At 41.1% G+C, this 25,441-nt stretch overlaps 1 protein-coding gene across 1 annotated transcript in view; it reads left to right on the top strand.

The window, feature by feature from the left end:
• MED13L (mediator complex subunit 13L) overlaps positions 1 to 25,441 on the top strand; it is a 99,841-nt gene that overhangs the window by 8,283 nt on the left and 66,117 nt on the right. The window contains exon 2 of the mRNA XM_042441639.1: positions 8,478 to 8,715. Coding sequence (XP_042297573.1) covers positions 8,478 to 8,715 — 238 coding nt within the window. The remainder of the gene's footprint in view (positions 1 to 8,477; positions 8,716 to 25,441) is intronic.

Here is a 25,441-nt window from a genome sequence, read left to right as displayed (position 1 = left end):
AATATATGGGGAAAAGTCTTGTGGTACTCTGCGTGAAACGGGAGGTGGACTAGATGCACTATAAGACCCTTTCCAAATCTACAATGATTAAAGATTGGCAGTGTTACATTTTCATTGGCTAGGGCTTACTTTTCCATACAGCCAATTTTTAAGTCTAGATCACTGAAACTCTTTGCCTAGAGGGTTTAGAAAAAAATAGCTGTTGGAGATTATTCAGTATTCCTGTACAAATTAGATTTTAAGAGACTTCAAGCCTCTTAAAACTGTCTCAGGTTTTTTTTAAAATGAATTACTCTTACTATTCAAGAGGGACATTGACGTCTGCTGAATGATGAAGTGTCTTAATGTTCAGTTGTTCTTAAAGACAAACTTGGGGTGAATCCACACTGGAGTTTGGCACCACTCTAACTGTCATAACAGTATCCTACACAGTCCTGAGATTTGTAGTTTAGTGAGGCACCAGAGCTCTCTGGCAGACAAGGTGGAATACCTCACCAAACCTCAAATCGTAAGTTTCCACAGGATGAAGCCATGGCACTTAAAGTGGTGTCAGACTGTTTTCATTTTCCAGTGTGGATGCATCCCTTGACTCCTCAGCACACTTTCCTAAGGCTGTAGTACTGTAAACTCTTATCGAGGAGTAAGCTGTGTCGTACTGGTGGAACTACCTTTGCATTAGCAGACACAGGATCATGTTGTAAAACATATTAAACATTTGCTTAACAAAAGCTTTTCCTGTGGCTGTAATGAGGTTTTAGCATTTCTAACAACAAATTAAATTAGTCTGCAAAGAAAGGCCTGATACAGACAGGCCAAAATAAAGCTGCTTCGAGTCACTTTGGAGGTATGCTGTTTCAATTATACATGCGCCCTAAGAGTCCAGAAGCTGCACCAAAGCCATACTCCAGTCCTAAGGACTGGAGTGCAGCTTTGGTGCAGCTTCCAGAGTCTTAGGACGCATGCATCATTGAAACACCATACCTCCAAAGTGACCTGAAGCAGCTTTATTTTGGCCTGTCTGTATGGGGCCATACCATTTCAAATTGCTTGTCCCAGCCTTAAACCACTCTGTCAGAGGAAGGGGAATAAATCGCCAGCCTGGACTTGTATGTTCTTTACCTTCCTTAAATGTTTCTTTACCTTCCTTGCTTGATCTGCAAACCTTTACAGTCAGTATATGCTGAGAAGAATCTTAGCTGGTCATGCTCTCCTTCTCTCTTTTGTTTTTAGCCTGGAATGCTACTTGTTCCAATAGCTGAGATAATCCTGCTTCTGCCTGGTCACAGTGACTTGCTCAGTTTTCTGTTTCCTCACACCTGTAGAATTATGCGGATGATCCAGACAACAGTAAACTCGATGGGCTGCTTGTGCCTTATCTATATCTTTTCATTCTCATCGAAAGGGACACTTATTTAATAAAACATTTTTTTAAAGAAAGAGACACTTCATGCATTTGGGAGAGCCAATTGCTATGGTACCCATGGGGAATGCATTTGTGGATTCCAGGGCAAAGCGTTGGTTTGTATTACACGCAAACCATGTGCTTTATTGAGCCTTTAAACATAACCCTACAGAGGCCAAATACGCCCACAGCCACAGCAGAGAGCATGCTCTCTGGACTCTGAGAAGTACAGTACTCTGTTGTTATGGACTCACAGTCAGAGGTTGTAGCCCATGCAGGAAGACCCTTTGGACACCCACTTATGTTTTTCAGAACTGTCAGTACTGCAAAGGCCTTGTATGCTATACTGTATATATGTTTATATTATTGGCTGCTGAAGTCATAGTCATAAATGTGCACTTTCTGGACATGATAGATCCAAGTTGGGAAATCCATGACCTTCCAGAGGTTGTTGGATTGTAACTCTCATTTGTTCTACCCAGCATAGCTGCAGTGAGGCTGAAAGAAAATGCAGTCCAAAAACACCTGGAAAAACCTCATATTCTCCATCTTTGTGATAGATGTGACTTCATTGCCTGCATCTGAGCTTGTAACCTCAAATATTCCCTAGCAGAAGGATTAAACTATAACTTTAATTGTTTGCTTTTCCCCAGTCCATGTTTAATTCTGAGGGCCAGTGCAGCACAGTGCTTTGGGCCTTGGTCTGCAACTCTGGAGATGAGGGTTTGAATCCCTGCTAGGTCATGGAAACCCACTGAGTGACCATAGGAAAATCACACTCTCTCAGACTCAAACGAAGGCAAAGACAAAAATGCTCCAAACAAATCTTGGCAAGAAAAAAAAATCCTGTTTATATTGTTTCTTGCTGAAGTCTTATTAAAAAACAAAACAAAAGTATGTTACAGAACCTGAAGAACCCAAAGCCTGGCTTACAGAATTCACACATTTGGAGATAGTGTCTTCAACTTATAAAAGGCTGACCAAACCTTCAGTTGTTTTGGTGGCTGCTGGATTTTAGCTAGCTTTGAGAAATTGCTGCATGCTTTTGTAGCTGAGGTTGTGGTTAGTTCATGAGTTAGTTGTATTAGTGTGAAATTTACTTCCCTGATGTGACATTTTGGTATCCAGATAGCTATTTGAATCAATATTTCTTTGGAAATATTTCAGTTCTGTTGGAGGATTAAATAAAATGCTTCTGGTAATTATGGATGAAATTTTGAATGCTGGCTGCCTTGTAAAATAACTGCTTGGCTCTTATTCCCTGTGGGTTTTCTACTTCTCATTTTCATACCTATTTCCTGGCATACCAACCAGTTCTTGCTAGAATTCCAAATTTGACAACCATTTTGAACTTAAGTACTCTTACAAGCACTTACAGAGCACTGACAGATTATTTGTCATTATGCCAAACATGTTAAATACTTTGTCGCTTGAAAGGCATCTTGGTGCTAACAGGCACTTAAAGCACTTTGTCAGGTACACTGATAATTTAACAGACCCTGAAACACTTATTTTTGCTTGCTCTGGGGCTGAGCATCGCTTTCTAGAAATGGTAGGCAAACAGTTCTGTCATAGCAGTCCAGAAGCCAATGCTACTACATTTGGATTTTTTGTTACTGTTTTGCAGCAACACAAGAGACCCCTTGCTTTCCCTTCTTCATCTTTTTCCTTCTGAAACAAAATACCGCCAGTTTCAACACACCGTCTTGGATCCAGCGAACTATGAATGAAACGAGAAAGTGTATTATTAACTTCTGGTGAAATACAGGGACAGCTTGTACTCTGGTGCCACAGTGTATTGGGGTCATGCTGTGGTGTGAACAAAGAAGATAAAGCCTATAGCATATAATGTCTGGTGGGCCATAACATGATCTGGAAAAGTTCTTGTGCAAATGGAAGCACCTATCTATATTTTGGGCCACTTCTCTAATGCAATGCTCTTCTAGGTTGGAAACAGCCCTTCCATGAGGAAAATAAGCAATCCACTATCTTCCGGGACATGATATTCAAGGGCTTTGTTGCTGTGAAACTGTAGGTACTCTTGAGTGAGATGGATATTTAGGGTGGTAATCCACCTTGTGGAGGTTCTGCCCTCATACTTAAGCACTGCCCATCTGATTCCAGGTGGCTTGTTGGGATTCAACTGGATCCTGGCAGTGCTTTGCTCTTCCTGCCCTTATATGCAACTCTTAACTGGCAATATAAGGAGTCTGAGGTCCCCTCTTTCTGCTTAGGAGAATGGGACATCCAGGGAGCACTTATGTCAATGAACTGCCAACTTTCATGGATTTGAATTCCCTTTGTATAGCAACACAATGGGATGTTGCAGGGATTCTACTTGCCCTTTCCATTTCTGCAGAGACTTTCCTTCCCCCAACCCTGGTGAGGGGATGGAACTGAGCAAGGGCACATGAAAGAAGAGTGTGAGAGATAGTAGTGCACAGGACATGGGTAGGGTCATGGAGTGATTGCCACTCTCCCCATGCATTTGCTCCGTATTTTTTGTCCGCAACATACATTATAAAACATTGGCCAGTATCCTATTAATGTCTTACATATGTGTGAGTCCCCTTATTAAAGCTGTTGAACTTTTTTGTCCCACACAGAATGACCATTCAAGGTTGCAGAACCAGAGTTGCACATGTGGTGCCATTGCACATGCATTGCAATTTATGAATGAAGTGACATTGCACACTCAGGATGTAGCCCCTGTGTGTGTAAAGTTATGCTCTGCCTCTTCAGTAAAGTGTCTTGGGTCACGGTCTTAGTCTTGTTACTAAGACACTTTGTGATCGATAACAATGTCTGCTTTTACTGCTGTATATAAACTTTATTATTTTTTTCACATATAAGGTTATGGCTTCTTTTTTAGTGTGATGATGAATTTCTTCACCTGTTCCAGTTTTGTGACTTCAGCGTTGAGAATCGAATTATTGCAACTAAACGAAGGACTATATTTCTTTGTTGCCGATTTTGCACAATGTACACAAACCATTGTAAGCTCATTTGCTTGGTGAAAGTTAAATGGGACTCTGACTCTTAGAGCTGCGTTCTCTGGGAATTTAATAGGTTTCTTTCCAATCAGATGGGGCTTTCTTACTCTTTGTTACTTGACAAGGAAATGTTTAGGATATTGTGCTTTTGCCCTTTGGCGTACCACCTGTCTCTTGGAAAAATGCCAGGGTTGTTGCTAAAACATTAAGGCTGGTTGGATTATATCTCTGTGTGCTGATGTGATTATGCTGCAGCCTGCAGTTAAGCAATGAGTGCTGTTGGATCACATTACAAATTACAAATACTGCCCCTTCCTTAGTACAGTGTCACACACAAATACAAATCCTACTGACACTGCATTTGACCTGAGAATTGCCTTACCTACATCCATGATTTTTTAAAAATATTCTTTGTTAAAAACAGAAGTGTGTCTTCCACAACCCAGTCTTTGATTTCTTTAGAATGTTTTACTATGCCATTTTACCAGGCCTTTGCATGTAATGGGACTTGAGCATACATGGATTTTGGTATCCAAGGGGGGTCTTGAAACCAAACCCATTCGGATACTAAGGGCCCACTGTACTAATCCTGAGGTCTTTGAAGCTGATTTAATAGGCACTAGTATAGTTTCTCCCCTAGCCTTAAATCCTATAGGGATTTCCAACTTATGGTGACCCTAGCAAAAAACGTATCACAGGGTTTTCTTGGCAAGATTTCTTCAGAGTGGTTTTGCTTTTGCCTTCTTCAGAGGCGGAGAGAGTGTGACTTGACCAAGGTCAGACAGTGTGTTTCCATGGTTGAGCAGGGATTTGAACCCTGGTTTTCAAAGTCATAGTCGCATGCACTAGCTCGGACTCTTCCACTATTCTCCCCTCATCTATAATATGGCCTAAAATGACGCATTTGGTGCACATGTGCATTTAAGACACTGGATATCTGGGGGCCCTGCAGTGTGTGTGTATAGAGATTTAGCCTTGAGCCTGGTACAATGGTATAATCACAGTTCAGTCATAAGTAAGCAATGATAAGGAATCCTAAGTAGTTTCATGTGCTTACCTCCTAGTATGTGTGCTTAAGATTATAGTCTCCGGCTCCCTCAGGTGAGGCATGTTGGCTCGTTCTCTATTTAGCACATAGCAAATGTATAAGCTTGCTTCATTTTTCAGTGCGTGGAACAAACCAGATGGAGGTCAAAATGCTATGCTTCCAAATTACCATAATGCATGGAATGTATGACATATTCAGAGGTGCAGCCAACTAACTCAACTTGGGTTAAAATGTACAGTAACATTTTAAAGGTGCTTTCATAGGGCTTGCCTGTGTGGCGGGGCCTGTCTGTTGGTTAGGAAACCAATTTCTTTGTAAGCTATATGACCGCAGCTAGAGGACTGAGTTTTTGGCATTCATATGGTATCTGTTAAAAGGAGATGCCATCAATAACATTCAGTGGAGGTGATTTAACTGGCTGCTATTAGACAGCTGTAGGCGTGTTTCATACTGCAGTTCTGGGAACCTCATAAAATGAGAGAAAGGGGTTTTTAACCACAACGATGACTTGTGAAAATTATTTCATAAAGCAGTGTAATGGCGTTAATTAAATCAATGAGTAACATAATTATTTTATAAAATAATGAAATTTAATAAAATTAATTTGTCATATAATAATTGGATATAATACCAGACAGAGGGCTAAATCCAATTTTAGTCCCTGCTGAAGTAGGCCTATTGAAAATCAGTTGAACTTAAAGAAGTTGCGACTATGTAGTTCTAGTGGCTCTATTCTATTTGGGACTAAAATTGGATTTTGCCTAGGAAGAAGGTGTAAGAAGTTGTAACTAACCATTTTGAGGGGACTGTCCCAAAGAACATACGTACATCTAATGTCCAAAGTTCATACGTACTTGAACATCTATGTGTTTGCTAAGAACCTGGAATAGAAATGTTGAGTATTTGGTAGAAGTTATGAGAGGTTTTCTTGATGGACTGAGCATCCAGAAAGGATGTAAGACATGAGAGGGAGGTCTTGTTTAATAGCCTTGTTTAAATTCATGTTTCTTTGCTTCTTTTACTTGCACATGTGAGACAGAAGGTCCCTTTATGCTCCTCTTTATATTGCTTCCATGTTATCGTTTCTTATGTATGCAGCTTGGTCTCCACCTGGGAAAAGAGGAAGCACCCAGGTGCTTAGTTTATTAAGATGCCTCCAAATGTGAAGCTTCTGCTGACAAATGATTTCTTTCTCGTCTTTTATTTTCATAATATGTTGATGCCTCCAGTCCGGAAATCTGTTCTGAATCCTGCCTCCTTGCATGGTACTATGCCTGCCTCTTCATTTGAAAGGTTGGGGTCCGATACCATGCCAGCTAAGGTGTAACAACCTTTGTTTTTTCCCATTGTGTTGTGTTGCAGTGTAGAACGGAACTTTTTGCGTTCACTATTGATAGCAGAAGTGCTCTCGTTTCTTTGGTTTAGGACTACTGTATTGTTTTAACTATTTGTTTTCACCCTGTCTTGGTAAAACAAGTGCGATTCAGTATAGTGGCAGTTAACAAAGCAGCTGCTTTCAAGATGTGGTTGTGCGCGCGCCCATATGTTGGCATGAGGAAGCAGCACCACTGGATGCACCAGTTTAATAAGTCTCATAATAAATTAGGATGACTGTGGTAGAGTTTCCACTCGCATTTCTTGTAGACTTGTCTGTGGAAATCGAATACAGATGCCTGCAATGTGAGCTCCGAAGTAAGCTGTTAGTTGCTGAAAGAGAATTACTTTTTGTTTTCCCTCATTTGCTTAATTAATTTTTAAATATGTATTTATCTATTCAAACTATTGACTGTGTAGGTTGTAATGATTAAGATTTGTAGCTCTGCCTTTCTGTAATGTGAACAGGCTGTGCTATAATCCTTTCTCTTTTTTTAATCTTGTGTTTGTCAGTAGCGGCTCCGTATTTGCATGGATTGAAGCAAAATCATCTGAAGCCACGCTGATTTAAAAGTATAATTTCAGAATAAGGGCACATAGTGAGCTAAAACGAACAATGTTTCTATTTTTCGACCCATCATTAACATAAAGAAAAATATCTTGAGATAAGAGAGGTTGAGTAAAGACCAAAAATTATGTTCCTTTTAAAAGCTTTATTTATGGAATCTTAAAACATGATGACAGTTGAAAATAAACCCCCAGTGTAGCCCCCATGCAACTATTAATATAATAACAAAAATAAGAAATAATAATGATAATGTTTATTTATAACACCCTTTTCACCAAGGGGTGGTACATCAGAACATATACAATCAAAAATGAATGATAAAACACAACAGCCTAAAATGCTAAATACTAAAATAATATACTAATATGCTAAAAACAAAATTCTCATCATAGAATCATAGAGTTGGAAGAGACTGCAAGGGCAATCCAGTCCAACCCCATTCTGCCATGCAGGAACTCTCAATCAAAGCACTCTGCTTAAAGACCTCCGAAGAAGGAGACTCCACCACAATCTCCGAGGAAGGAGTGTGTTCCACTGTCGAACAGCCCTTACTCTCAGGAAGGTCCTCCTAATGTTGAGGTGGCATCTCTTTTCCTGGAGCTTGCATCCATTGCTCCAGGTCCTGTTCTCTGGAGCAGCAGAAAACAAGCTTGCTCCCTCCTCAACATGACATCCCTTCAAGTATTTAAACAGGTCTATCATATCACCTCTTAACCTTCTCTTCTCCAGGCTAAACATCCCCAGCTCCCTAAGTCATTCCTCATAGGGCATCGTTTCCAGACCCTTCACCATCATTCGCTAACCATCTTGGACACCTTAGGCACACTCAGCATAAATTGGAAATGACTTGAAGGCACACAACAACAACAACAACCTGAGCACTGGCAGTTTAAATAACAGAAATGATGGAGTGTATTCCTTAATTCTAAAGTATTTGAGACACAGTCCATTCTCATTTTTAAGTTTCATTGATGATTCTTCTATTTTCTATCTAAATTAAGATTTCAAAATTAGTAGGCAAACGTGCGTATCAGTCGGTTATAAAACCAAGTGGATTCAGTAATGTATTTTTATTTTGCTTGTTTCCTGCAGGCGGAACTCACAGGCATCAAGTGGCGCAGGTATAACTTTGAGGGCCATGGAGATTGTGGCCCTATTATTTCGGCCCCTGCGCAGGACGATCCGATTCTTCTGAGCTTCATCCGCTGTCTTCAGGCCAATCTGCTGTGTGTCTGGCGCCGGGATGTCAAACCAAATTGTAAGGAGTTATGGATATTCTGGTGGGGAGATGAGCCAAATTTAGTGGATGTGATACACCGTGAACTGCAGAGTAAGTATTTTTCTCTTCCCTCAGTCCCTCTTTTCCACTTCAATTTACACTGATTCTACATGAAAGGTTATTTTCCTGCATTTTGTGATCACCGTAATTTAATGACCATCTCGTTGCCCTCAGTAATTTTTAGTGCATTTCTTCTCTGATTCCTGCTTTCTCTCTCTCTGTTTCTTTCACACTATATAGCAAATTCAGTCAGATTTCTGAGACAATGAGCATATTATAGACTTTATATCAGATTGCGCTGGATGAACTTGGGGTAATCCTGCCATTAGCAGTCATCGTTCCTGGGCCAGTGGAATTTGCTGGGCTGGACGTTCTGCTTGGCGTTGTGGGGGCCCTCTGCTTGGCTGCATCCTAGGCTGTTGTATAGTACTACACCTGCTGTGTCCTTGTTGCAGTTTTTAGCATGCCTTCTTCGTTGACAACTTGTGCAGCTGGCCCTGGGCCTGTTCTGCACGGAGGCCTCTTCTTCTCTGCCTTCCTCCTCCTAAAATCATGTGGCTGATTTGAGCCCGCTATTTTTAATACTCATTTGTTTGGATGGACTCAGCAGTAGCACTGAGTGGAATCTGTGGATTGGTGAGGGTATGCTTGGATAATATGCCTTAGCTTCCTACTTTTTTCAGTTTTGGTGCTAATGTTTTATATGTATACCTTTGTAAAACTGTGTGAAGTGGGTGAATATTGCAGAGAAGAGTGCAAACATCCTTGCTGGGGAAGGGATGGGGCAGGTTTGCTCACTCTAGTCTTATCAAAAAGGTCTTTCTTGACTCTCTCAGTGCTTGTATCTTTTGCAGTTTCCTTGAATCTCTTTATAGGAAGCTAGCCCCCCCATTCCCCCCCTTGAGCTTTACTTTCCCTTTTTTAGTTTTCAACTTTTGCATCCTTTTCCTTCTTCACAGAGGGATATGGTTCACCTCAATAGACCTATGGAATACCTGTTTTCACATCTCTGTTTAGCCAAAATAATGCTGCTTCATCCACTTTGCCCTGGGGACCAATTCAGAGTTCAGAAGCTCAGCTTATTTGCTGCCCCCAGGTTTTTTTGTGAAATGGATGGCACTTCTTACTACACAGCTGTTAACAGGAAATCTGTTTTCCTGTATGTAGACCACTAGTCGCTTATTATACTTATGAGTCATCCTCTGTTGGCTTACATTGCCTTGACACTTTAGCTGCTCAATAGTTTGGGCACCTGTGCCACTGCATTGAAGTCTTACTGTATACCAACTTGTCACCAAGCATTCATAGATGCTTCTCTAGATTCTGTGGCTGTTTCACACTTACCTGTTCAGTGGAAGTTCCTGAACCCTCCTAGGTTTAGCACTTACACAGATATTGGTTCTGACTGGTCTGCTTTTCAGATCCAGAAGGTGTTGGGGCTGATGTTATTCACAACAGCTGTCACTTTATTTGCATGTTGGAGGATTCCCCCCGCCTCCAGTACTATATTTCTCATTCTTACAGATTCTTTAAGCAATGCATTTTCACATCCTTCTGGAAGTCCAGCACTTTCTATACTGGAGAGTTCTCTTCTGTATATTCTTTTATGGAGTCTATATTCTGCTTTGGTCAGGCCCCACCTGGAATATTGTGTCCAGTTCTGGGCAACACAATTCAAAAAGGACATTGAGAAACTAGAGTGTGTCCAAAGGAGGGCGACTAAAATGGTGAAGGGTCTGGAAACCATGTCCTATGAGGAATGACTTAGGGAGTTGGGGATGTTTAGCCTGGAGAAAAGAAGGTTAAGAGGTGATATGATAGCCCTGTTTAAATATTTGAAGGGATGTCATATTGAGGAGGGAGCAAGCTCGTTTTCTGCTGCTCCAGAGAACAGAACCCGGAGTAATGGATGCAAGCTGCAGTAAAAGAGATTCCAGCTCAACTTTAGGAGGAACTTCCTGATAGTAAGGGCTGTTCGACAGTGGAACAAACTCCCTCAGAGAGTGGTGGAGTCTCCTTCCTTGGAGGTCTTTAAACAGAGGCTGGATGGCCATCTGTCAGGGATGCTTTGATTGAGAGTTCCTGCATGGCAGGGGTTTGGACTGGATGGCTCTGGTGGTCTCTTCCAACTCTACAATTCTATGAGTCTGTGAATCCTGTTCCGTCCCCATCAACACTTTCCACCAGGTTGAGAAGCTCACTCACAACGCCACTGTGCTCTTAAGAAGAATTTTGACTCCGTAGAAATGTCCTCAAGCTACTTGCAGTCTTAAAATTATGCAGGGCATTTAATACTGTCCTGCAGGGCTAAGCTTTTCTGATAGCTGCTGCCAACATGGTCATAAGCAAGATGGCATGGGCTTCAGAATTTATTTAATTTGTGTTTTGCTTTTCTGGCAGAACTGAGCCTCAAGACAACCAACAGTGCAATTAAAACTAGTACAGACAACAACAACAAAATAACAAATACAAGACAATATACAAAAGATTAACATGTTAAAACAACAATCAGGTGATAGTATTTTAAACATGGTTGAGTTTAAAAACACATCAATTAAAAAAAGTACGGCACCAATATTTAAAGCACATGCTCCTCTCAGCTAACAAGCCCCCCTCCAAAATCCTGACTGCATGTGCCTTCATGCTTGCTTCCTTTCTTTCTGGGTTGCTTTTTCCCTCTGTGACATGTGCTGGTGAGCTTTGGTCTCTTTACTCAGATCCATTCCATTCAGTCCTTTGTAGGGTTAAAACAGTGGTCAAGCCAGATCTGCTGAATAGTGGCACATGAACCAAGACGCTGCCTCCCAGTGTTCTGGGATTCAGTGTTCTGCATTCTTTGTCAAGCGTGGCGTCCTCACTGCATGTAATGCATGTGCATTGAGCCTTGGCGTTTTACATCTGCAGAATGAGTGGCCACAGCTTTGCTCTGCTAGTCCCCTCTGAGGGCCCCCAGAAAATCTGGCCAGTGTTGGATTGTGCTTTGCTTGTTGGATCTTGTTGACCGTTGAACTGTGTTAATGGCTAGCCTGGGATCTATGCTGACTCGGTTAGGGCTATTGTATTTCTCAAAGGGAGAGGGGGGTCCCTTCCTGAACTGTCTTTGGCTGACATCTGATTGTGAAAAATTGAGTACTGGAAGTTTGACTTTGAGCAGATTTGTCCTTTAGAGCTCAGGATCTATGTAATGCTTCCTGGCCTGGCTTCCCATAAAGTCCTGCTTTTTGTATAGAATGCCACAGGAGCCACAGAGAAGTCAGACAGAACTCTCACTGAGTAGTTACCATTGTAGTCACACTATCTGCCCTTCTAGCTGCGGATGCGTCTTTGAAGGCGGCCTGTTTTGTCGGCCTGTTTAAAAACTGAGTGGGAAGGTTGCTTTTTAAGTGGGTGCCTTCAGGGCTTAAGTGGTCCTCCTATAATAAATAATTTCATTTCCCATTTTTCATTTGTTACACCCCATATATAAAACACCCTTCTCAGGCAGATTATTATTCTGGTGAAATAGGTGTCGCATGTTGCAGTGGCTGGCTGGTTGTAGTGCACTGGCTTGTGGTCATCAAAACGTAGAGCGGTTGCTTTCTTTCTTCCTTTTTTTAACCCTGGTCTGTAACATACCAGTGTTATGACTAGGTCTTTGCAAAACGCATGTCTTCACAAATCCCAGATTGTTGACTTGGCATGGAACCTGAGACTTCTCAGCGCAGGGATGATTTTGGTGTGCCTCTTGGCCTATTTTATGCAGGTAGCGATGTGTTCATGTATAATTAAAGCGATGGCTCCGAAGTGCTGCATCAAGCAATTCCAAGGATGTTTAATTTTTAATGAGGCACCTGTTGGGAGTGGAGGCACGGGTGACATTCCTACTTACCCAGCTAAGCTTTAATAATACGTTTTCTGTTCCCGAAATCTAGTTTGTTTGTTTTTGAGTGTAGTTTGCGGCTCGTGTTCAGCGATCAGGCAAAGGCGCTGCAGTTTTACCATTTCCTTTATTGCTATAAAAAGGTGTCTGTGGCTTATATGTGATGCTTTTAAGTAACCAAATTATACAACTTGCTGTTTCTGGGGTTAACAGTAAACTGGGGGAAAACCCCAACATCTGTGGAGCTGCGTTTGTCATTGTCTTTGTATCTCTGCACTTCATATGCTGGAATGTAATTCTTCTCGAGGAAACGATCACAGCACCGGTTGGTTGCGATTTATGTAAGATAACACAAATTTGCTACTAAGCATGTCTCTTAGGAAAGAGGACATGGCCCTAAGTCTGCAGGGGTTGTTCAGGGCCATTGAGGCCAGGATGACTTGGAGATGCTTCATTCTCAGGGTTGCCACGGGTCAAGGTTGACGTGAGGGCAGATCATGATGATGAAGATGATAATAATGATAATAATAATAATGGTAATGATAATAGAAAGCAAGGTAAGGCAATCATCATATTTTCTACTTTTGAAGGGCTGTAATAGGAATCTTGTTTATTGTATATATCCATATCTGTAGGTTTTTCTTCTGTTCTGTTTGTCTGAACATTCCTACTAAACTGAAAATAAAACCAAGTTACTGTTTTCAATATGATGTTGAATTTCAATGCAACCATGTGAAAAATCCAATGTGAACATGGGAACTCTCACTTGGAGGTCCCAGAAGTCTGAGGGCAGGCTCACAAGACTCACCTTTTGCAGATCATTTATGTTATGGCCTCCTTTAAACGCCTTCAACCTCTGCTTCATAGTTTAAATGCAGAATAAGCAGAATTATTCTATCATGGCAAAAGTCTCCGTTGTCTTGGTGGGCATTTCCTGGACATCTTATTTACTTGCCATCTGTAGCACAGTTTTTGTACATTCCGATACATGCATATTTAACTTCCTTCCTCAGAAAATGAGAACAGGGCATTTACAAAGGAATTACTGCTGCCTGCTAAGAGGCACTAACTCATAAAAACTCCACCATGATATTTGAAATTGTTGACCTTAGACAGTGTGTGTCTTTGACTGTGCATGTATGTGTGTGCAGCACATTCCTTTGTCCTGGTTATAGTGCACTTCTGCAGCTGCCATCCATGCTGATCAGGATGGATTAATTTTAATCAAGGCAATTTAAATCACAAAGAAAAAACTGCTGATTTAAATCACGTTTCTAACTTTCCAGTTAATATATTTCCTGATCAAGCATGCCTGTAATTGGCTGCTGTAACAATTCAACATGAATAAATAAGGGTACCTTCTGCATCAGTAAAGCTCTGTTTCGTCTTAATAAAGGTTTTACCTTACTGTGGCTTTTGGATTTATGCTATCAGTCCATTTATCCGCTAAACCTGAAACATGATCTATTCTGACTGGCAGCTGCACTCAGGTATGGGGTCTTTCCTAGTCCCATTGCCTGCAGTCTCTTTAACTGGACATGCTGGGAATTGAACCTGGGGTCTTTTGGTTGCAGAGTTGATACTTTGTCCCTGAGTTGTGGTCTCTGTCTAAAACCTATCTGTTGGTGAGTAAGCGAGCCTTTATATTATTCAGGAGCATAATCCAGAACCACTGGGGCTTGCATGCCTTTTCTTTTTAGCCACATAATGTATTCTCTCAAAGGAACAATTGCAAAATGAAGGTAACTCTCTTTACTGAAAAGTACACTAGGAAAGATTGATTAGCTTCCTTTTAAATGCCTTGAACTTTGCACAAGCAGGATCTGGTGTTTACTTAGGGTGTCTCTTCTATATGCTCTCTTGCTTGTATTGTTATATGTTCGGCTAGTCCCTGTAGTTCTGCTGGTGAAATACCGTTGGCGTCTCTTACAAAGGAGGCCTTCATGGGCCTCCCGCTTCAATCCTCTCACATAATCCTCATTAGCTTTCCTGGGCTCTGCCCTGTAGACTTTCATCCCAGCTCTCAGAGGGCATCAGATTTGATGATGCCACTCTGGATTTAATAGCCTTTGCATGAAATCACGTTGTCTGAACTGCTTACTGAAGTGGTTACCAATGTTGTTGGTTAGTAAAGTGGAGTCATGTGTACCTGGATCATACATCTTTTTTCTCTCCCTGACTTTCAGAACTGTTACTGTAGAAATCTTTCTCTCTCTTTTACAGCCGTTCCCACAGTTCTGGGGCTCAAGTGCGACTTCTCAGTAGTTTTCTTTGGACGCAGACAGTGAGTCTGATGACAATACATCAGTTTCTCAGTTTGTGGAAACATTCCATCTCTGGATTGTCAACTGAGGATCAAGTCATGTTAGAACTAGGAACTGAGAATAGTATCCATGTGATGATGGTTCTTCTCGTGACTGCTTAGAAGATCATCTTATTTTATTTCCCCACCACCTTTTGCTTTCATATTTGCCATGCCATGTGGCTGCATAGATTGTATCTTGGGCTCCAGTTTCAATCCCACTTAGCATGTTTCATGCTGTAGGCTTTGATACCCTCTGAGCAGAGGGTCCCAATGACCTATCTTGTCTTGGGTCAGAGTAAAGAGTGTTTCCTTTAACTGTGCCTACCTCACTTACAGCTATGATTCTAGTGGTGCCAGTGTTTATATTAACTGTGGTCTTGTAAGTGGGTCCAGTGGAGATGCCAGCTGTAGTTGCCTCCTTAGTCTTGTTGACTCCTGCATCCATATTGCTTGAGATTATCACACTAGATATTTCAATATTTTGGAAACATTTGGTTTGATTATTCCCAGATCTGAGCTTCCCATATCTGGTGATTTTCATATCCTCTTTCACCGCAGCTGTCCTGTTTCCATTGTAGCACTCAAACACCTCTACTGGGGACAAAAGTAGGTCTTTTTCTGGTAATACTGTGCAAGGCCTTGTAAAATGTACATATTATACGTACTGCTTTATAAATAGACTAATGCTATTTAAGGGCAACCTACGTAGCATACATTACATGCCTGTGTCCTGATGCAAGACTGTGGGAAGTGGACTAGGATCCATTGTGCTTGTCAGACGAGCAACACTCAGTGTATGAGCCTGGTTTATAACAGGGATCACTGTGGGATTTGGAAAGTATGCTAAATATCATCTCCCATTCTCCAGCGATCAAACTCTGTCTACAAAAACATGTGTCCACAGTATATCAGTGCAGGGCATCAGTTCCAATGTTTGGTTGTGTTATAAACCAGAGTTATCCTAAGAGAACTGCAAATTCTCATTCACATCAACCTGTCAGTCTTGTGCTCTCTTCCTTGTATTTGGAAGTTGGAACTTCCTCCACTTAGAAGTGTGGTGACATTTTTCCTTTTATTGTCGTTTGACTCAATTGTTCATTCTTTATGAACTGCACACTTGAGTTTTGATGAATGTAGCCTGTAATGGCTGCTTCTAGAATAGTTTTAGATGGTGTATGTTACAGCACATGCTCCTGTCTTTACAAAACAAATAGTTGGAACCCTTGTGTTATGTCAATTTACATACAGCCGAAAAAGGAGCAAATTCATCCCCACCATTTAAATTACATTCTCTCTGTTGCCTCCTAGGATCGGATTAACCTCCATTTTTAAGCCCCTCTTGTGCCAGGGCTAGAATAACAAATGTGATGTGAACTGACATCTGGGAAAGCAGCACTGAAGAAATTTCACCTACATTCTGAAATTTGGTTGTTATATGTAAAGGCCTGCTCCATTCAGGTTTCCTTTCTTCTACTGAAATCATTGCGCTATGTGCCAAACATGCATGCAGATGGGAGAAGTCAGTGAGAGTCTTTTGTTTTCTTTGTAAGAATCCTTGACTTGGGAATGTTAGAATAAACCTGATGCTGCAGCCCATGTGTCTTCACTAATGTCACAGACTAATATATATATTTGTATGTGAGTGTGTATGCGAGAGATCTTAGGGTTAGAAGAATGTCCTAAAATGAAACTTTTACATTATTGAGATGTTATCCTGAATGTGGTTGATTTCAAGAAACTGCAGGGTCTTTTTAACTTGATGTTTTATACAGTTGATATTGATTTTCGACTAAATATGAATAGCAAATGATAAGAGAAGACTCAGTATGAGTTTTCAAGGTTATTGGGACTGTTTTCAGTATTTAATCAATCAATCTAAGGAAGTTATATTCCTGAAACATACACAGTTTGTATTTGTCTTGGTGGAAACTGCTTCAGTCCCCCCCGAAATCCTTTCTCAAAACATCAGCAGTGCCTCAGTGAGAACCCTTACTACAGTTGTAGTAAATATGATTGCGTAGCTGACGCTACTGAAATAAATTGAAATTAGAGTACTTTTAACCACTTTTTCAAAATGTCATTCTGATACCTTCCAGACCCATCTGGTTACTGAGTCCAAAAGGTCTTCTGATGTCTGTTTTCTAGGTCAGTGACAGTGTGTAAGTGGCAAATCTTCATTGCCACTTGGCTTCTGATTCAGTTGTGACCCGATCTATTAGGAAGCTCATCCGCACTCTTGCTTTCTGTGTTGCAAAACAGATACTGTTCCCTCTCTCAGTGCCCCACAGGTAACTTTCATGCTTCCAGATACTTTTAAGCACACTGAGTTCTGTGGCAATGTTGCTGGAATTTTCTGTGCCTTGCTTTTCTGAATCTCTGCAAAAGGCCAAGATTAAGTGTGTCTGTGTAAATCATTTGATTTGAACAGATTCACATGAATAATGGCAATAGCAGTAGGTTGTTGGAGTAGCTTTTTGTGGCTTCATAATATGCTTAACAGTTTGTGTAAAAGGGCGTTTAAATTGGAAGCAGTGGCGTTGCTCAGATTATTGCAAGCATGAGAAACTCAAAAGAATCTTGTGAATGGGGGAGAAATGTGACCCTTTTGTTGGCACTCGGTCGCTCTGCAGAGGCTTGCATTGTAGGCAGAGCAGACTCTCGTCTTGCTGTGTTCAAGAGGCATTTCATTGATTTCTGTCAAGAAGAAAAGCTTTTTCTAAAGTCCTTCTCTTCAAGTCCTCTGGATTATTAAGATCTGTTAGTAGCAAGTTGCTCTTTCTTTGGGAAAACTGACAACACTTAGACTTTACCAGTTCACTTGGCTTCTGATGAAGTGGAACAGTTGGGTCAGTAACAGATTTTTATCTAGCATTTTCCAGTGTTTTGTGTACCTCCTGGAGCAACAAAAGCGCCTGAGATTTGTCCTTTTCTTTCACTGCACATTGACAAAAACAATGATGTTGCAAGAGTCATGGTCTAGGAATTCTTCCCAATGATATCGTAACTTGTCACACTCCAAAGCCATTCATGCATCCTTAGAGGAAGCGCTCCTGGGCATTAACTTGCCTGTGCACCCGTTCATATTTGAATTTCCAACTTATGGCAACCCTAAGGTGACCCTATCACAGCATTTCCTTGGCAAAATTTTGTTCAGGGAGAGTTGGCCACCATGGCCTTCCTCTGAGGCTGAGAGAGTGTGACTTGCCCAAGGCCACTCAGTGAGTTTACAAGGCTGAGCGGGGAGCCGAACATTGGTGTTCTGAAGTCCTAGGCTGCATCTGCACTGTAGAAACAATGCAGTTTGACACTACTTTAACAGCCATGGCTCCATCCTGTGGAATCCTGGGATCTGTAGTTTGGTGGGAGCACCAGTGATCTCTGACAGGGAAGACTCCGTGTCTCAACTATAAGTTGTAGAATTTCTTAGCATTGAGCCACAGCAGTTAAAGTGATGTCAAACTGCATTATTTCTGCAGAGCAGATTGGGTCCTGGACTGGCACCTCAAGGAGCTCAAATTATGGTTTTGGTTAGATCCTATTGTGTCTCATAAAAGTGAGCTGACGCCTCGTTTTGAAGCTCTTTCCCAATCCAGATTGGTTTTAACCTAGTTATTTCAAAAAAGATTTACATCTAGAGAGTAAAAGTTCCCTGAATGCTTGCTGCGAAAAATATACCATCCCTCTGGGCACATGCCATTAAATAAAGATGTGTTTGCTAGTGCACAGGAAAGAAAGGTTTTAAACAAACTGGCACACATGACAGACAAAAGAATTACTCTGATACTAATAAAAGAGCGCAGTGTGTAGGGCAGGGAGGCAGATAAGCTTTTAAAAGTCTTTTAAGCTAGACTTTCCCTATCCTTTGTGTCAAAATTGCCTTTTTCTTGTTTTTTTTTATGAATGCACTATACAGTACATCTCCTTTTAAGTGAAAGGCTCTTCTTTTCAGATGACTCTTAATAAGCTTAAGAGGAGGGTTCTGAAATGTTCCTAATGTGTAGATGAACGCTTTTTTAAGTCATCCCAAATCTAGTGAAGACAAAACTGAAATTACTGAATTATTAGATTAAATACAATCTGCAGAATTCATGCCCATTTTGTGCCTCACATTTATTTGTGTACCTTTTCTTTTGGGTGAATCTACATAACAGGTTTGCATGAAATACACAGGGTTAGTATGACAAAAGACAACAGATTTTATATTGTATTCATTGCAAGGTCTGGCTCTTGTTTCTTTTTCCTCCTCCGCCAAGCATACAATACCTGTCATTCTGTTGGTTTGTCCCAACTAGAGTGGACCCATTCAATCAGTTGTTGACAAGCAGGTAAATCCTATAGATTCAGTGGTTCTACTCTAGAAAGGACTAACAATAGGATTTAAACCAGTATGAGATGCTTGTGTCTTAGGCTGTCATGCATATACATTTTGATAGCTGCTTTGCGTGATCAGATGAACTGCACAGATACAAGACTGTACTTCAGCTGTCTTTAGAACTGCATCTGTAACTCACTTACCAAACATTCGAACCATGCTCTAGTGGTGCAGTGCCATTGTATCCCCCTGTTTCCACCAGAATTGCCTACCTGCCATCTTTCTGCACTCTAAAATCTTGCCCTAGAGGGGTGAGGTACTCTCTATGGCAGGTTTTTGGTGTCATGGATGGTTGTGTGTGAGGCTTTTTCAGTTTTCCCCCTGGCCTTTATATCTCCATTCCTGTGCTAAGCAAGTTATTGTTCCACCTTCCCGATGGCAGTTTCTCTGAACAGACAACTAGATTTAAATAATGACTGCTGTTCAAGGGAGTGCTTGTGTTGAAATGTGAAAGTGCTACAGCAATCATACTTTTATGTGAAACAAAGTGCCCTCCCCCTTTTGCACGCAATCTAAATGGAATCCTCTTAAAACTTGCCGTTAGCTTTTCGGTAGCTCTTTCCAAACAGAAAGTTTTCTTGATTTAAATTTCATCAAGTGTGAAAGCTTTTTCAGTTGCTTGGTTAGGAACACGCATTGAGGAGGGGTATGTACATTTCAGTTAATATAGCATGATTCTAAGTATACTACAAGGCGATCCCTCGCCCACCTTTTCATAGTTTGAACTTTCACGCAGGGTTCTGACAGTGTAGTCCTATGCATGTTTGCATTTTGTGAGGATAAGGATGCCTAGGACTTTTGGCTAAATGGCTGAATATTGTATGGATACATTATCCTTCGTAGTACAGTGCTGACTTGGAGTTAACTGTCCACACAGCTGACTTGCCTGGTTTTCATTTCTCTGTATTAATGTGGTCTCAAGAATGGCATGCAAGTAGAGCGCATATTTCTTCTTGTACATGGAGTTAGGGATCAGCTAGCTAAAGTTTTGCCCGCGACACACTTACTTGGAAGGGACATTCCATTTACTTAAACAAAGGCGTGTAAGATTACTGCTAGGTTGTGGAAGATATTTTTTCTGCCTTTTCAGTGGGGTATTTAATCTGTATTTGCTGAACTGCATGCTTAAAAGCTCTCCTTGGGTAATAAATTTGATACAAGTAAAATATGCCACATATATCCTTGCCAAAAAAAAGTGTCAGCAGTAGTTAAACTCTCATCTGCTTCATGTAGCACTGATGTGCAAGGGAGGAATTGGCTGAGTGGAGGAAGGAGATCTTCCTGTCTAGCAAAAGACATGGCAAACCTGATGACTGTTAGGCATTAGCACCTTAGTCATGATACTAGAAGTGTGACAGTCCAGAGGCATCCAGCACTCTGCATTGCTACCAGTTTAGCCATCTGCCTTAGAGTGCAAGGCCGGAGGGAGCTGTTCATGATCAGGATATTTCCTTAGTTGTATATGAAACATGGAAACGGTATGAAAAAGGCCAAGTAAAATTAATTTTATTAACCAGTGTTTCAGTAGAGCTCAATTCACTGTTGTTTTGTGGTTTGTGCTAACTGTTATTGACATGATGCTTGAACTGAGAAACAACAGAGGTGTTGCGCTACCTCCAGAGGTCCTTTCAGTACAGAAATGAGAATGCCAAGCACATGGAAGTGAAAGCAATAAACTGGCAGCTGTGAATTACGGTACATTTGGAATCTCAGAAGCATGGTTTGTGGTGTTAACTTGTGGCCAAGTTCTGTACAATGTTAGAACTGAGATATTTCAATTAATGTGTACTAGAAAGCGGAATGCCATAAAATGCATACAGAATACCTTTCTGAAAGCTAATTCTTGATTACTTTTTTGGTTTAGTTACTCCACTGATTAAGTTTGGTTCAGATATCTGACGGTGCGTGTTTTATCTAGATGCAAGGTATTTGTTTTGTAGATAAGAAATTATTTCACAGATCCGGTGTTACACTTGGTCAGTAAAAATGTAGGTGTGTCTACCCAAGAGAATCAGTTTGACTGTGAGCAAAAGCAAGCTTTAGCCCCGGGGAAATGCAAAAGGATGAGATGCTTGCTGGCTGAGTTATCTGAAGCTAATGTGCAATGACATGGGCTGCATGGTCATCCAGAACAAAAATATCAGCTTAGGGCTACACCAGGACAGCAGAGATGGCAGTGTCAGTTCTGATTCAAATTAAGTCCTTGTAAAGATTGTTGCAGATAAAGCTTTCTGCTTGACCGTTAAGTTCTATATTTTATATATATGGCAAGGATGTAGTGTACATTGGGGAAAATAAGGTGAACTTTGCTCTTCACATTTGTTGTCAGTTGCTACACAATTGGCATGAATAGTATTGTAAGCAATACTTACAATGCCAGGTTAATGAGATAGAGTATCGTACTGGGCCTATTTTCACTAGGATATGTTGGTCCAGGGAACCATTCGTTTGGTCTAACTTGGTGTCATTACACACATGCTTCAAAAGAGGTGGCAAGATGGCTTGGAATAAATATTTTAGAATCCACATTTTAGAAATTATGGACACTTAGGTACAGAGGCCACGAATTATGGAACTTTGTGGAGTTTTCAAGTAGTTGGAAGCAGAAGAAAGATAACTGCTTCTTCAGGGTCTGTCAAAGTGGCATGCAATGAGCTTTAAGTGCACATCCCTTTCATATCATTGCATTGCATTGCAATGCATACACATTTTGCATTGGGCATCTATACTTGAGTGTAAAACCTACCATGTGAACCTGTCCTACAGACCGTAAATCTAAACCACTGTTTATATGTGATGCAGTTTCTTATGCAGTCAAAACATAGAAGTTGATATCCTGACAGTACACCTCTGCCTGCAGATAGCATGTTATCGTTACATGCTGGTGACTACTTTAGATTATGTGCATTTTACCATGTGATACGGTAGAACAGAGTGGCTCTGTTCAGGGGTTTGCTTGAACATTTGGAGGGTTAAAAGTGTGGGTGATGTGGACACACATAAGGCCCAGCCCCAATGTCCTCGTGTAACCAGCAGCATCAAAACCATTGAGCTGAGTGTTCAAAAGTCTAAAGAGAGCCTAGCAACCACATTCATCTGATTGCAGTTGCAAAGCTCTTGTGATTGGAACCCTTATACTTTTACTTGTGAGGTTTTATCTTACTTTGATTTTTATTTTTTCCTGCCGTTACTGGTTGTGAGCAGTGTCCCTGAGGCTCCCGCCTGCTGAGTCTTAGTGGCTTCCACAATTTCTGGAGGCATTGGCCACACACTTCCAAACAGACCTTTAGTGCTCTGCGGATTTTAGAGTCTCAGCTTTCATCTTCTAAGGGAACGCTGCCAAATTCTGCATTGTGGCTTTTCTGTGCCTGTGCAGAATAATAACATGTGTGAAACTCTGATAGCACCGCAAATCTGTGTGTGTGCTGACCCTCTGTCAAAGAAATGCACCCCCCCAAAAAACCCCCACTTGTTTCCTTCTATTGACTCTCTCAGATTTTTTTTGATTATGAAGTGATCTTACTTTATATTTTACTGGATGTCAGTAGATGCACTTTCCCACCTGTCATCGTACTAATCCTGAGTACTGCTTCAGAGAGTGAAAGATGTAGAAATGAAATCTGTTCTAGTGCAGCCAGGGGGATAAAAGCTCTTGCTCTTTCCACCCACAGGTCCTGGTTTATTTTCCTCATGAAAGGTATCTTGCTCATCTCTGAGCTTAATAGTACACGGCACACATTCCACTACTAGTGATCTAGTCTTTTGGTTGGTTTTTAAAAAGACACTGCTAGGCAGATGGTTTCAGGTTGTGGAAGACAGATTCTTACCTTTGGCCTGATACATGAAGAATGACAAAGACACACAGAAACACATCAAGGGAAATAAATAGGAGAAGGCAGAGCCCCTCGAAATTTCTTTACCAGCTTAAACACTGAGAAATAGACCCCAAAACTTCTTTTTTGGGACCGATAATAGCAATGTGTGGAAATCATCTTCAGATGTGCCTTGTTTTTAACAACCAAGACAAATTAGCCTTAAAGGACAGTGTGTGACGTTCCCTCTGTATACTTGATGTGTGTACTTTGATGTGTGTACTTTGCTAGAGAGATGGCACAGTTTTGCACAACCATTTCTGCCGCTTCAGTGCTTGCCATACACTGGTGTATTGTAGTTATTTGTGTTTGTTTTGTTCAGATACTGAGCATTTTAGTTATTGCACTTTACATTGGTCCTATCTGCTATTCTTTTCAAGGAAAAGAAAAATATATATCAGTAAAATAAAGCTGTGAATGAGCACCAATTCAGACTCCGGTGGATTAAATTGGCCAGCTGATTCTGGCTATATTTAGATTATGCTTTCACATAATGTGATCCCTTAAGAATAAAGAAGAACAAATGAAGGCGAATGAAGTGTGATGTGGTGCCCAGTGTCTTAGACTAGGAGGGCATTTACACTTATTTTTTTGTCCTGATGAGATGTGGATTGCCGCGCTGATGCATATTGAGTTTGTTGTTCCCATTATGTTTTGGGTTTGTGAATGTCTTTGAGTCATTTTAACCCTTGTGTTATTCACACGTGACATCGTTTTGGGTCAAAATGGAACCGCCTCTCTTCTTTTAGCGATACAGATCAATCCAAATCAATTTGGAACTCGGGACATTTGTGAAAAAACAAGGATTCAAACCGGATTCATCCCAGATTATTTTTGTAGTGTGAATGGGGCCGAGGAGAGAGGAGACAGGCTCTGATCGCTACCTAGCCATGAAACACATAGGGTGGCTTTAAGTAAGTCGCTGCCTCTCAGGCACTGGAAGAAGTTGGGATAAACCAGTAGTAAAAATAGAAACCATTCTGTCCTGATTATACCTAGATAGTGCCCCTTGGGAGAGTAGACTCATTGCTTCTAATAAAAGAGGCTATGTTTTGTTTCAAACCGTACAGGCAAAAATCTTGGATGCTTTCAGCATGTATGTTGTCCCTGTTATCTTTCCACAATCAACTGTTGGTCCTAAGTGCTGCAGAAGTGATGAAATATTACTTGGGTCCAGTTTTTCACCCCCTGCTGTATCTTAACAGTTCAACAGAAAGCACCCTCTCAGATGGCTGCGCATGAAAATGCATATTAGGTGTCATAAAAATGGATGGTTTTGTGTTAACACTGATAAAAGCAAGAGGAACAGATAAATAGAAATGGAGGCCCAGGACAATACAGAGCTGAAAGCAAGTGGAAAAAGCAAACAGGAGGCATTGTTTTGAAGAGTTGCGCAGACAACATTTCAAGGGCAGCCAATTACTGCCAAACGTGAAAAATATTGGGGTAAATCAAGAGAATTGCGAGACTGCAGAACTCTGTTTTTAAATGGAGAGCCGGTTAAAGATAAATGAGACGGAGGAGAGCCTCCAACAGAAGCTTCGTAACACACCTATTAAGAAGCATTTTATTTTTGGTCTCAGGGAATGTTGTGCCTGTGGGTCATCTACAGATTTAAAAGCCTCTTTTAAATACATATTTAAAAGGCAATCTTGGGCCTGATACAGACAGTCAAAATAAAGCTGCTTTGAGTCACATTGGAGGTATGGTGTTTCAATGATACATGCGTCCTAAGAGTCCAGAAGCTGCACCAAAGCCATGCTCCAGTCCTAAGGACTGGCATGCAGCTTTGGTGCAGCTTCCAGACTCTTAGGACGCATGCATCATTGAAACACATTCCCAGTGGGGAACCTCGAAGACACTTTTATTTTTGGCTGTCATGTATAGGGCCTTGGCTACCTTTCCAGTGTAGTGAAGTTCTCTCTTAAAGGTGAATATAGTTTTCCTCTCTGTACAGATTTGCTTGGGAGAATGCACATTACATTTGGCGCTCTATGGGAAAATGAAAGGCAGCAAAAAGGAGCTCTGCTGGTATCACTCTAAGCATGCCTAATGGATTGTGTTTCTGTGTTCTCTCGATCAGTCTGTAGAGTGCCCTTAGTGAGGGCTAAGTCTTCTGTAAAATGCTCCTTAAGATTATTGTTGCAAGTATAGAGCTGCTGGATGAGTGTTTTGTTGGTGGGAGAATGCTAATGAGGCCGTTCCTTTTCAGCCAGTACAGCTGCTGGGGATTTCTTCCTATTGCTCCAATAGTGGTGATGGACAACTGCTCTGTCTTGTGGTGTAAAACGCTTTTCTTACGGACATGGGTTGTCAAATACTCGGTTGACGACTTTAACTATCCCATTGTACAAACAAGCTTGGGGAAG

The sequence above is a fragment of the Sceloporus undulatus genome, chromosome 10, assembly GCF_019175285.1.
Source record: "Sceloporus undulatus isolate JIND9_A2432 ecotype Alabama chromosome 10, SceUnd_v1.1, whole genome shotgun sequence".
NCBI classification, from domain to species: Eukaryota; Metazoa; Chordata; class Lepidosauria; order Squamata; family Phrynosomatidae; genus Sceloporus; species Sceloporus undulatus.
Note: the sequence above shows the minus strand (reverse complement) of the source record. Positions and strands in the feature narration are given on the sequence as shown.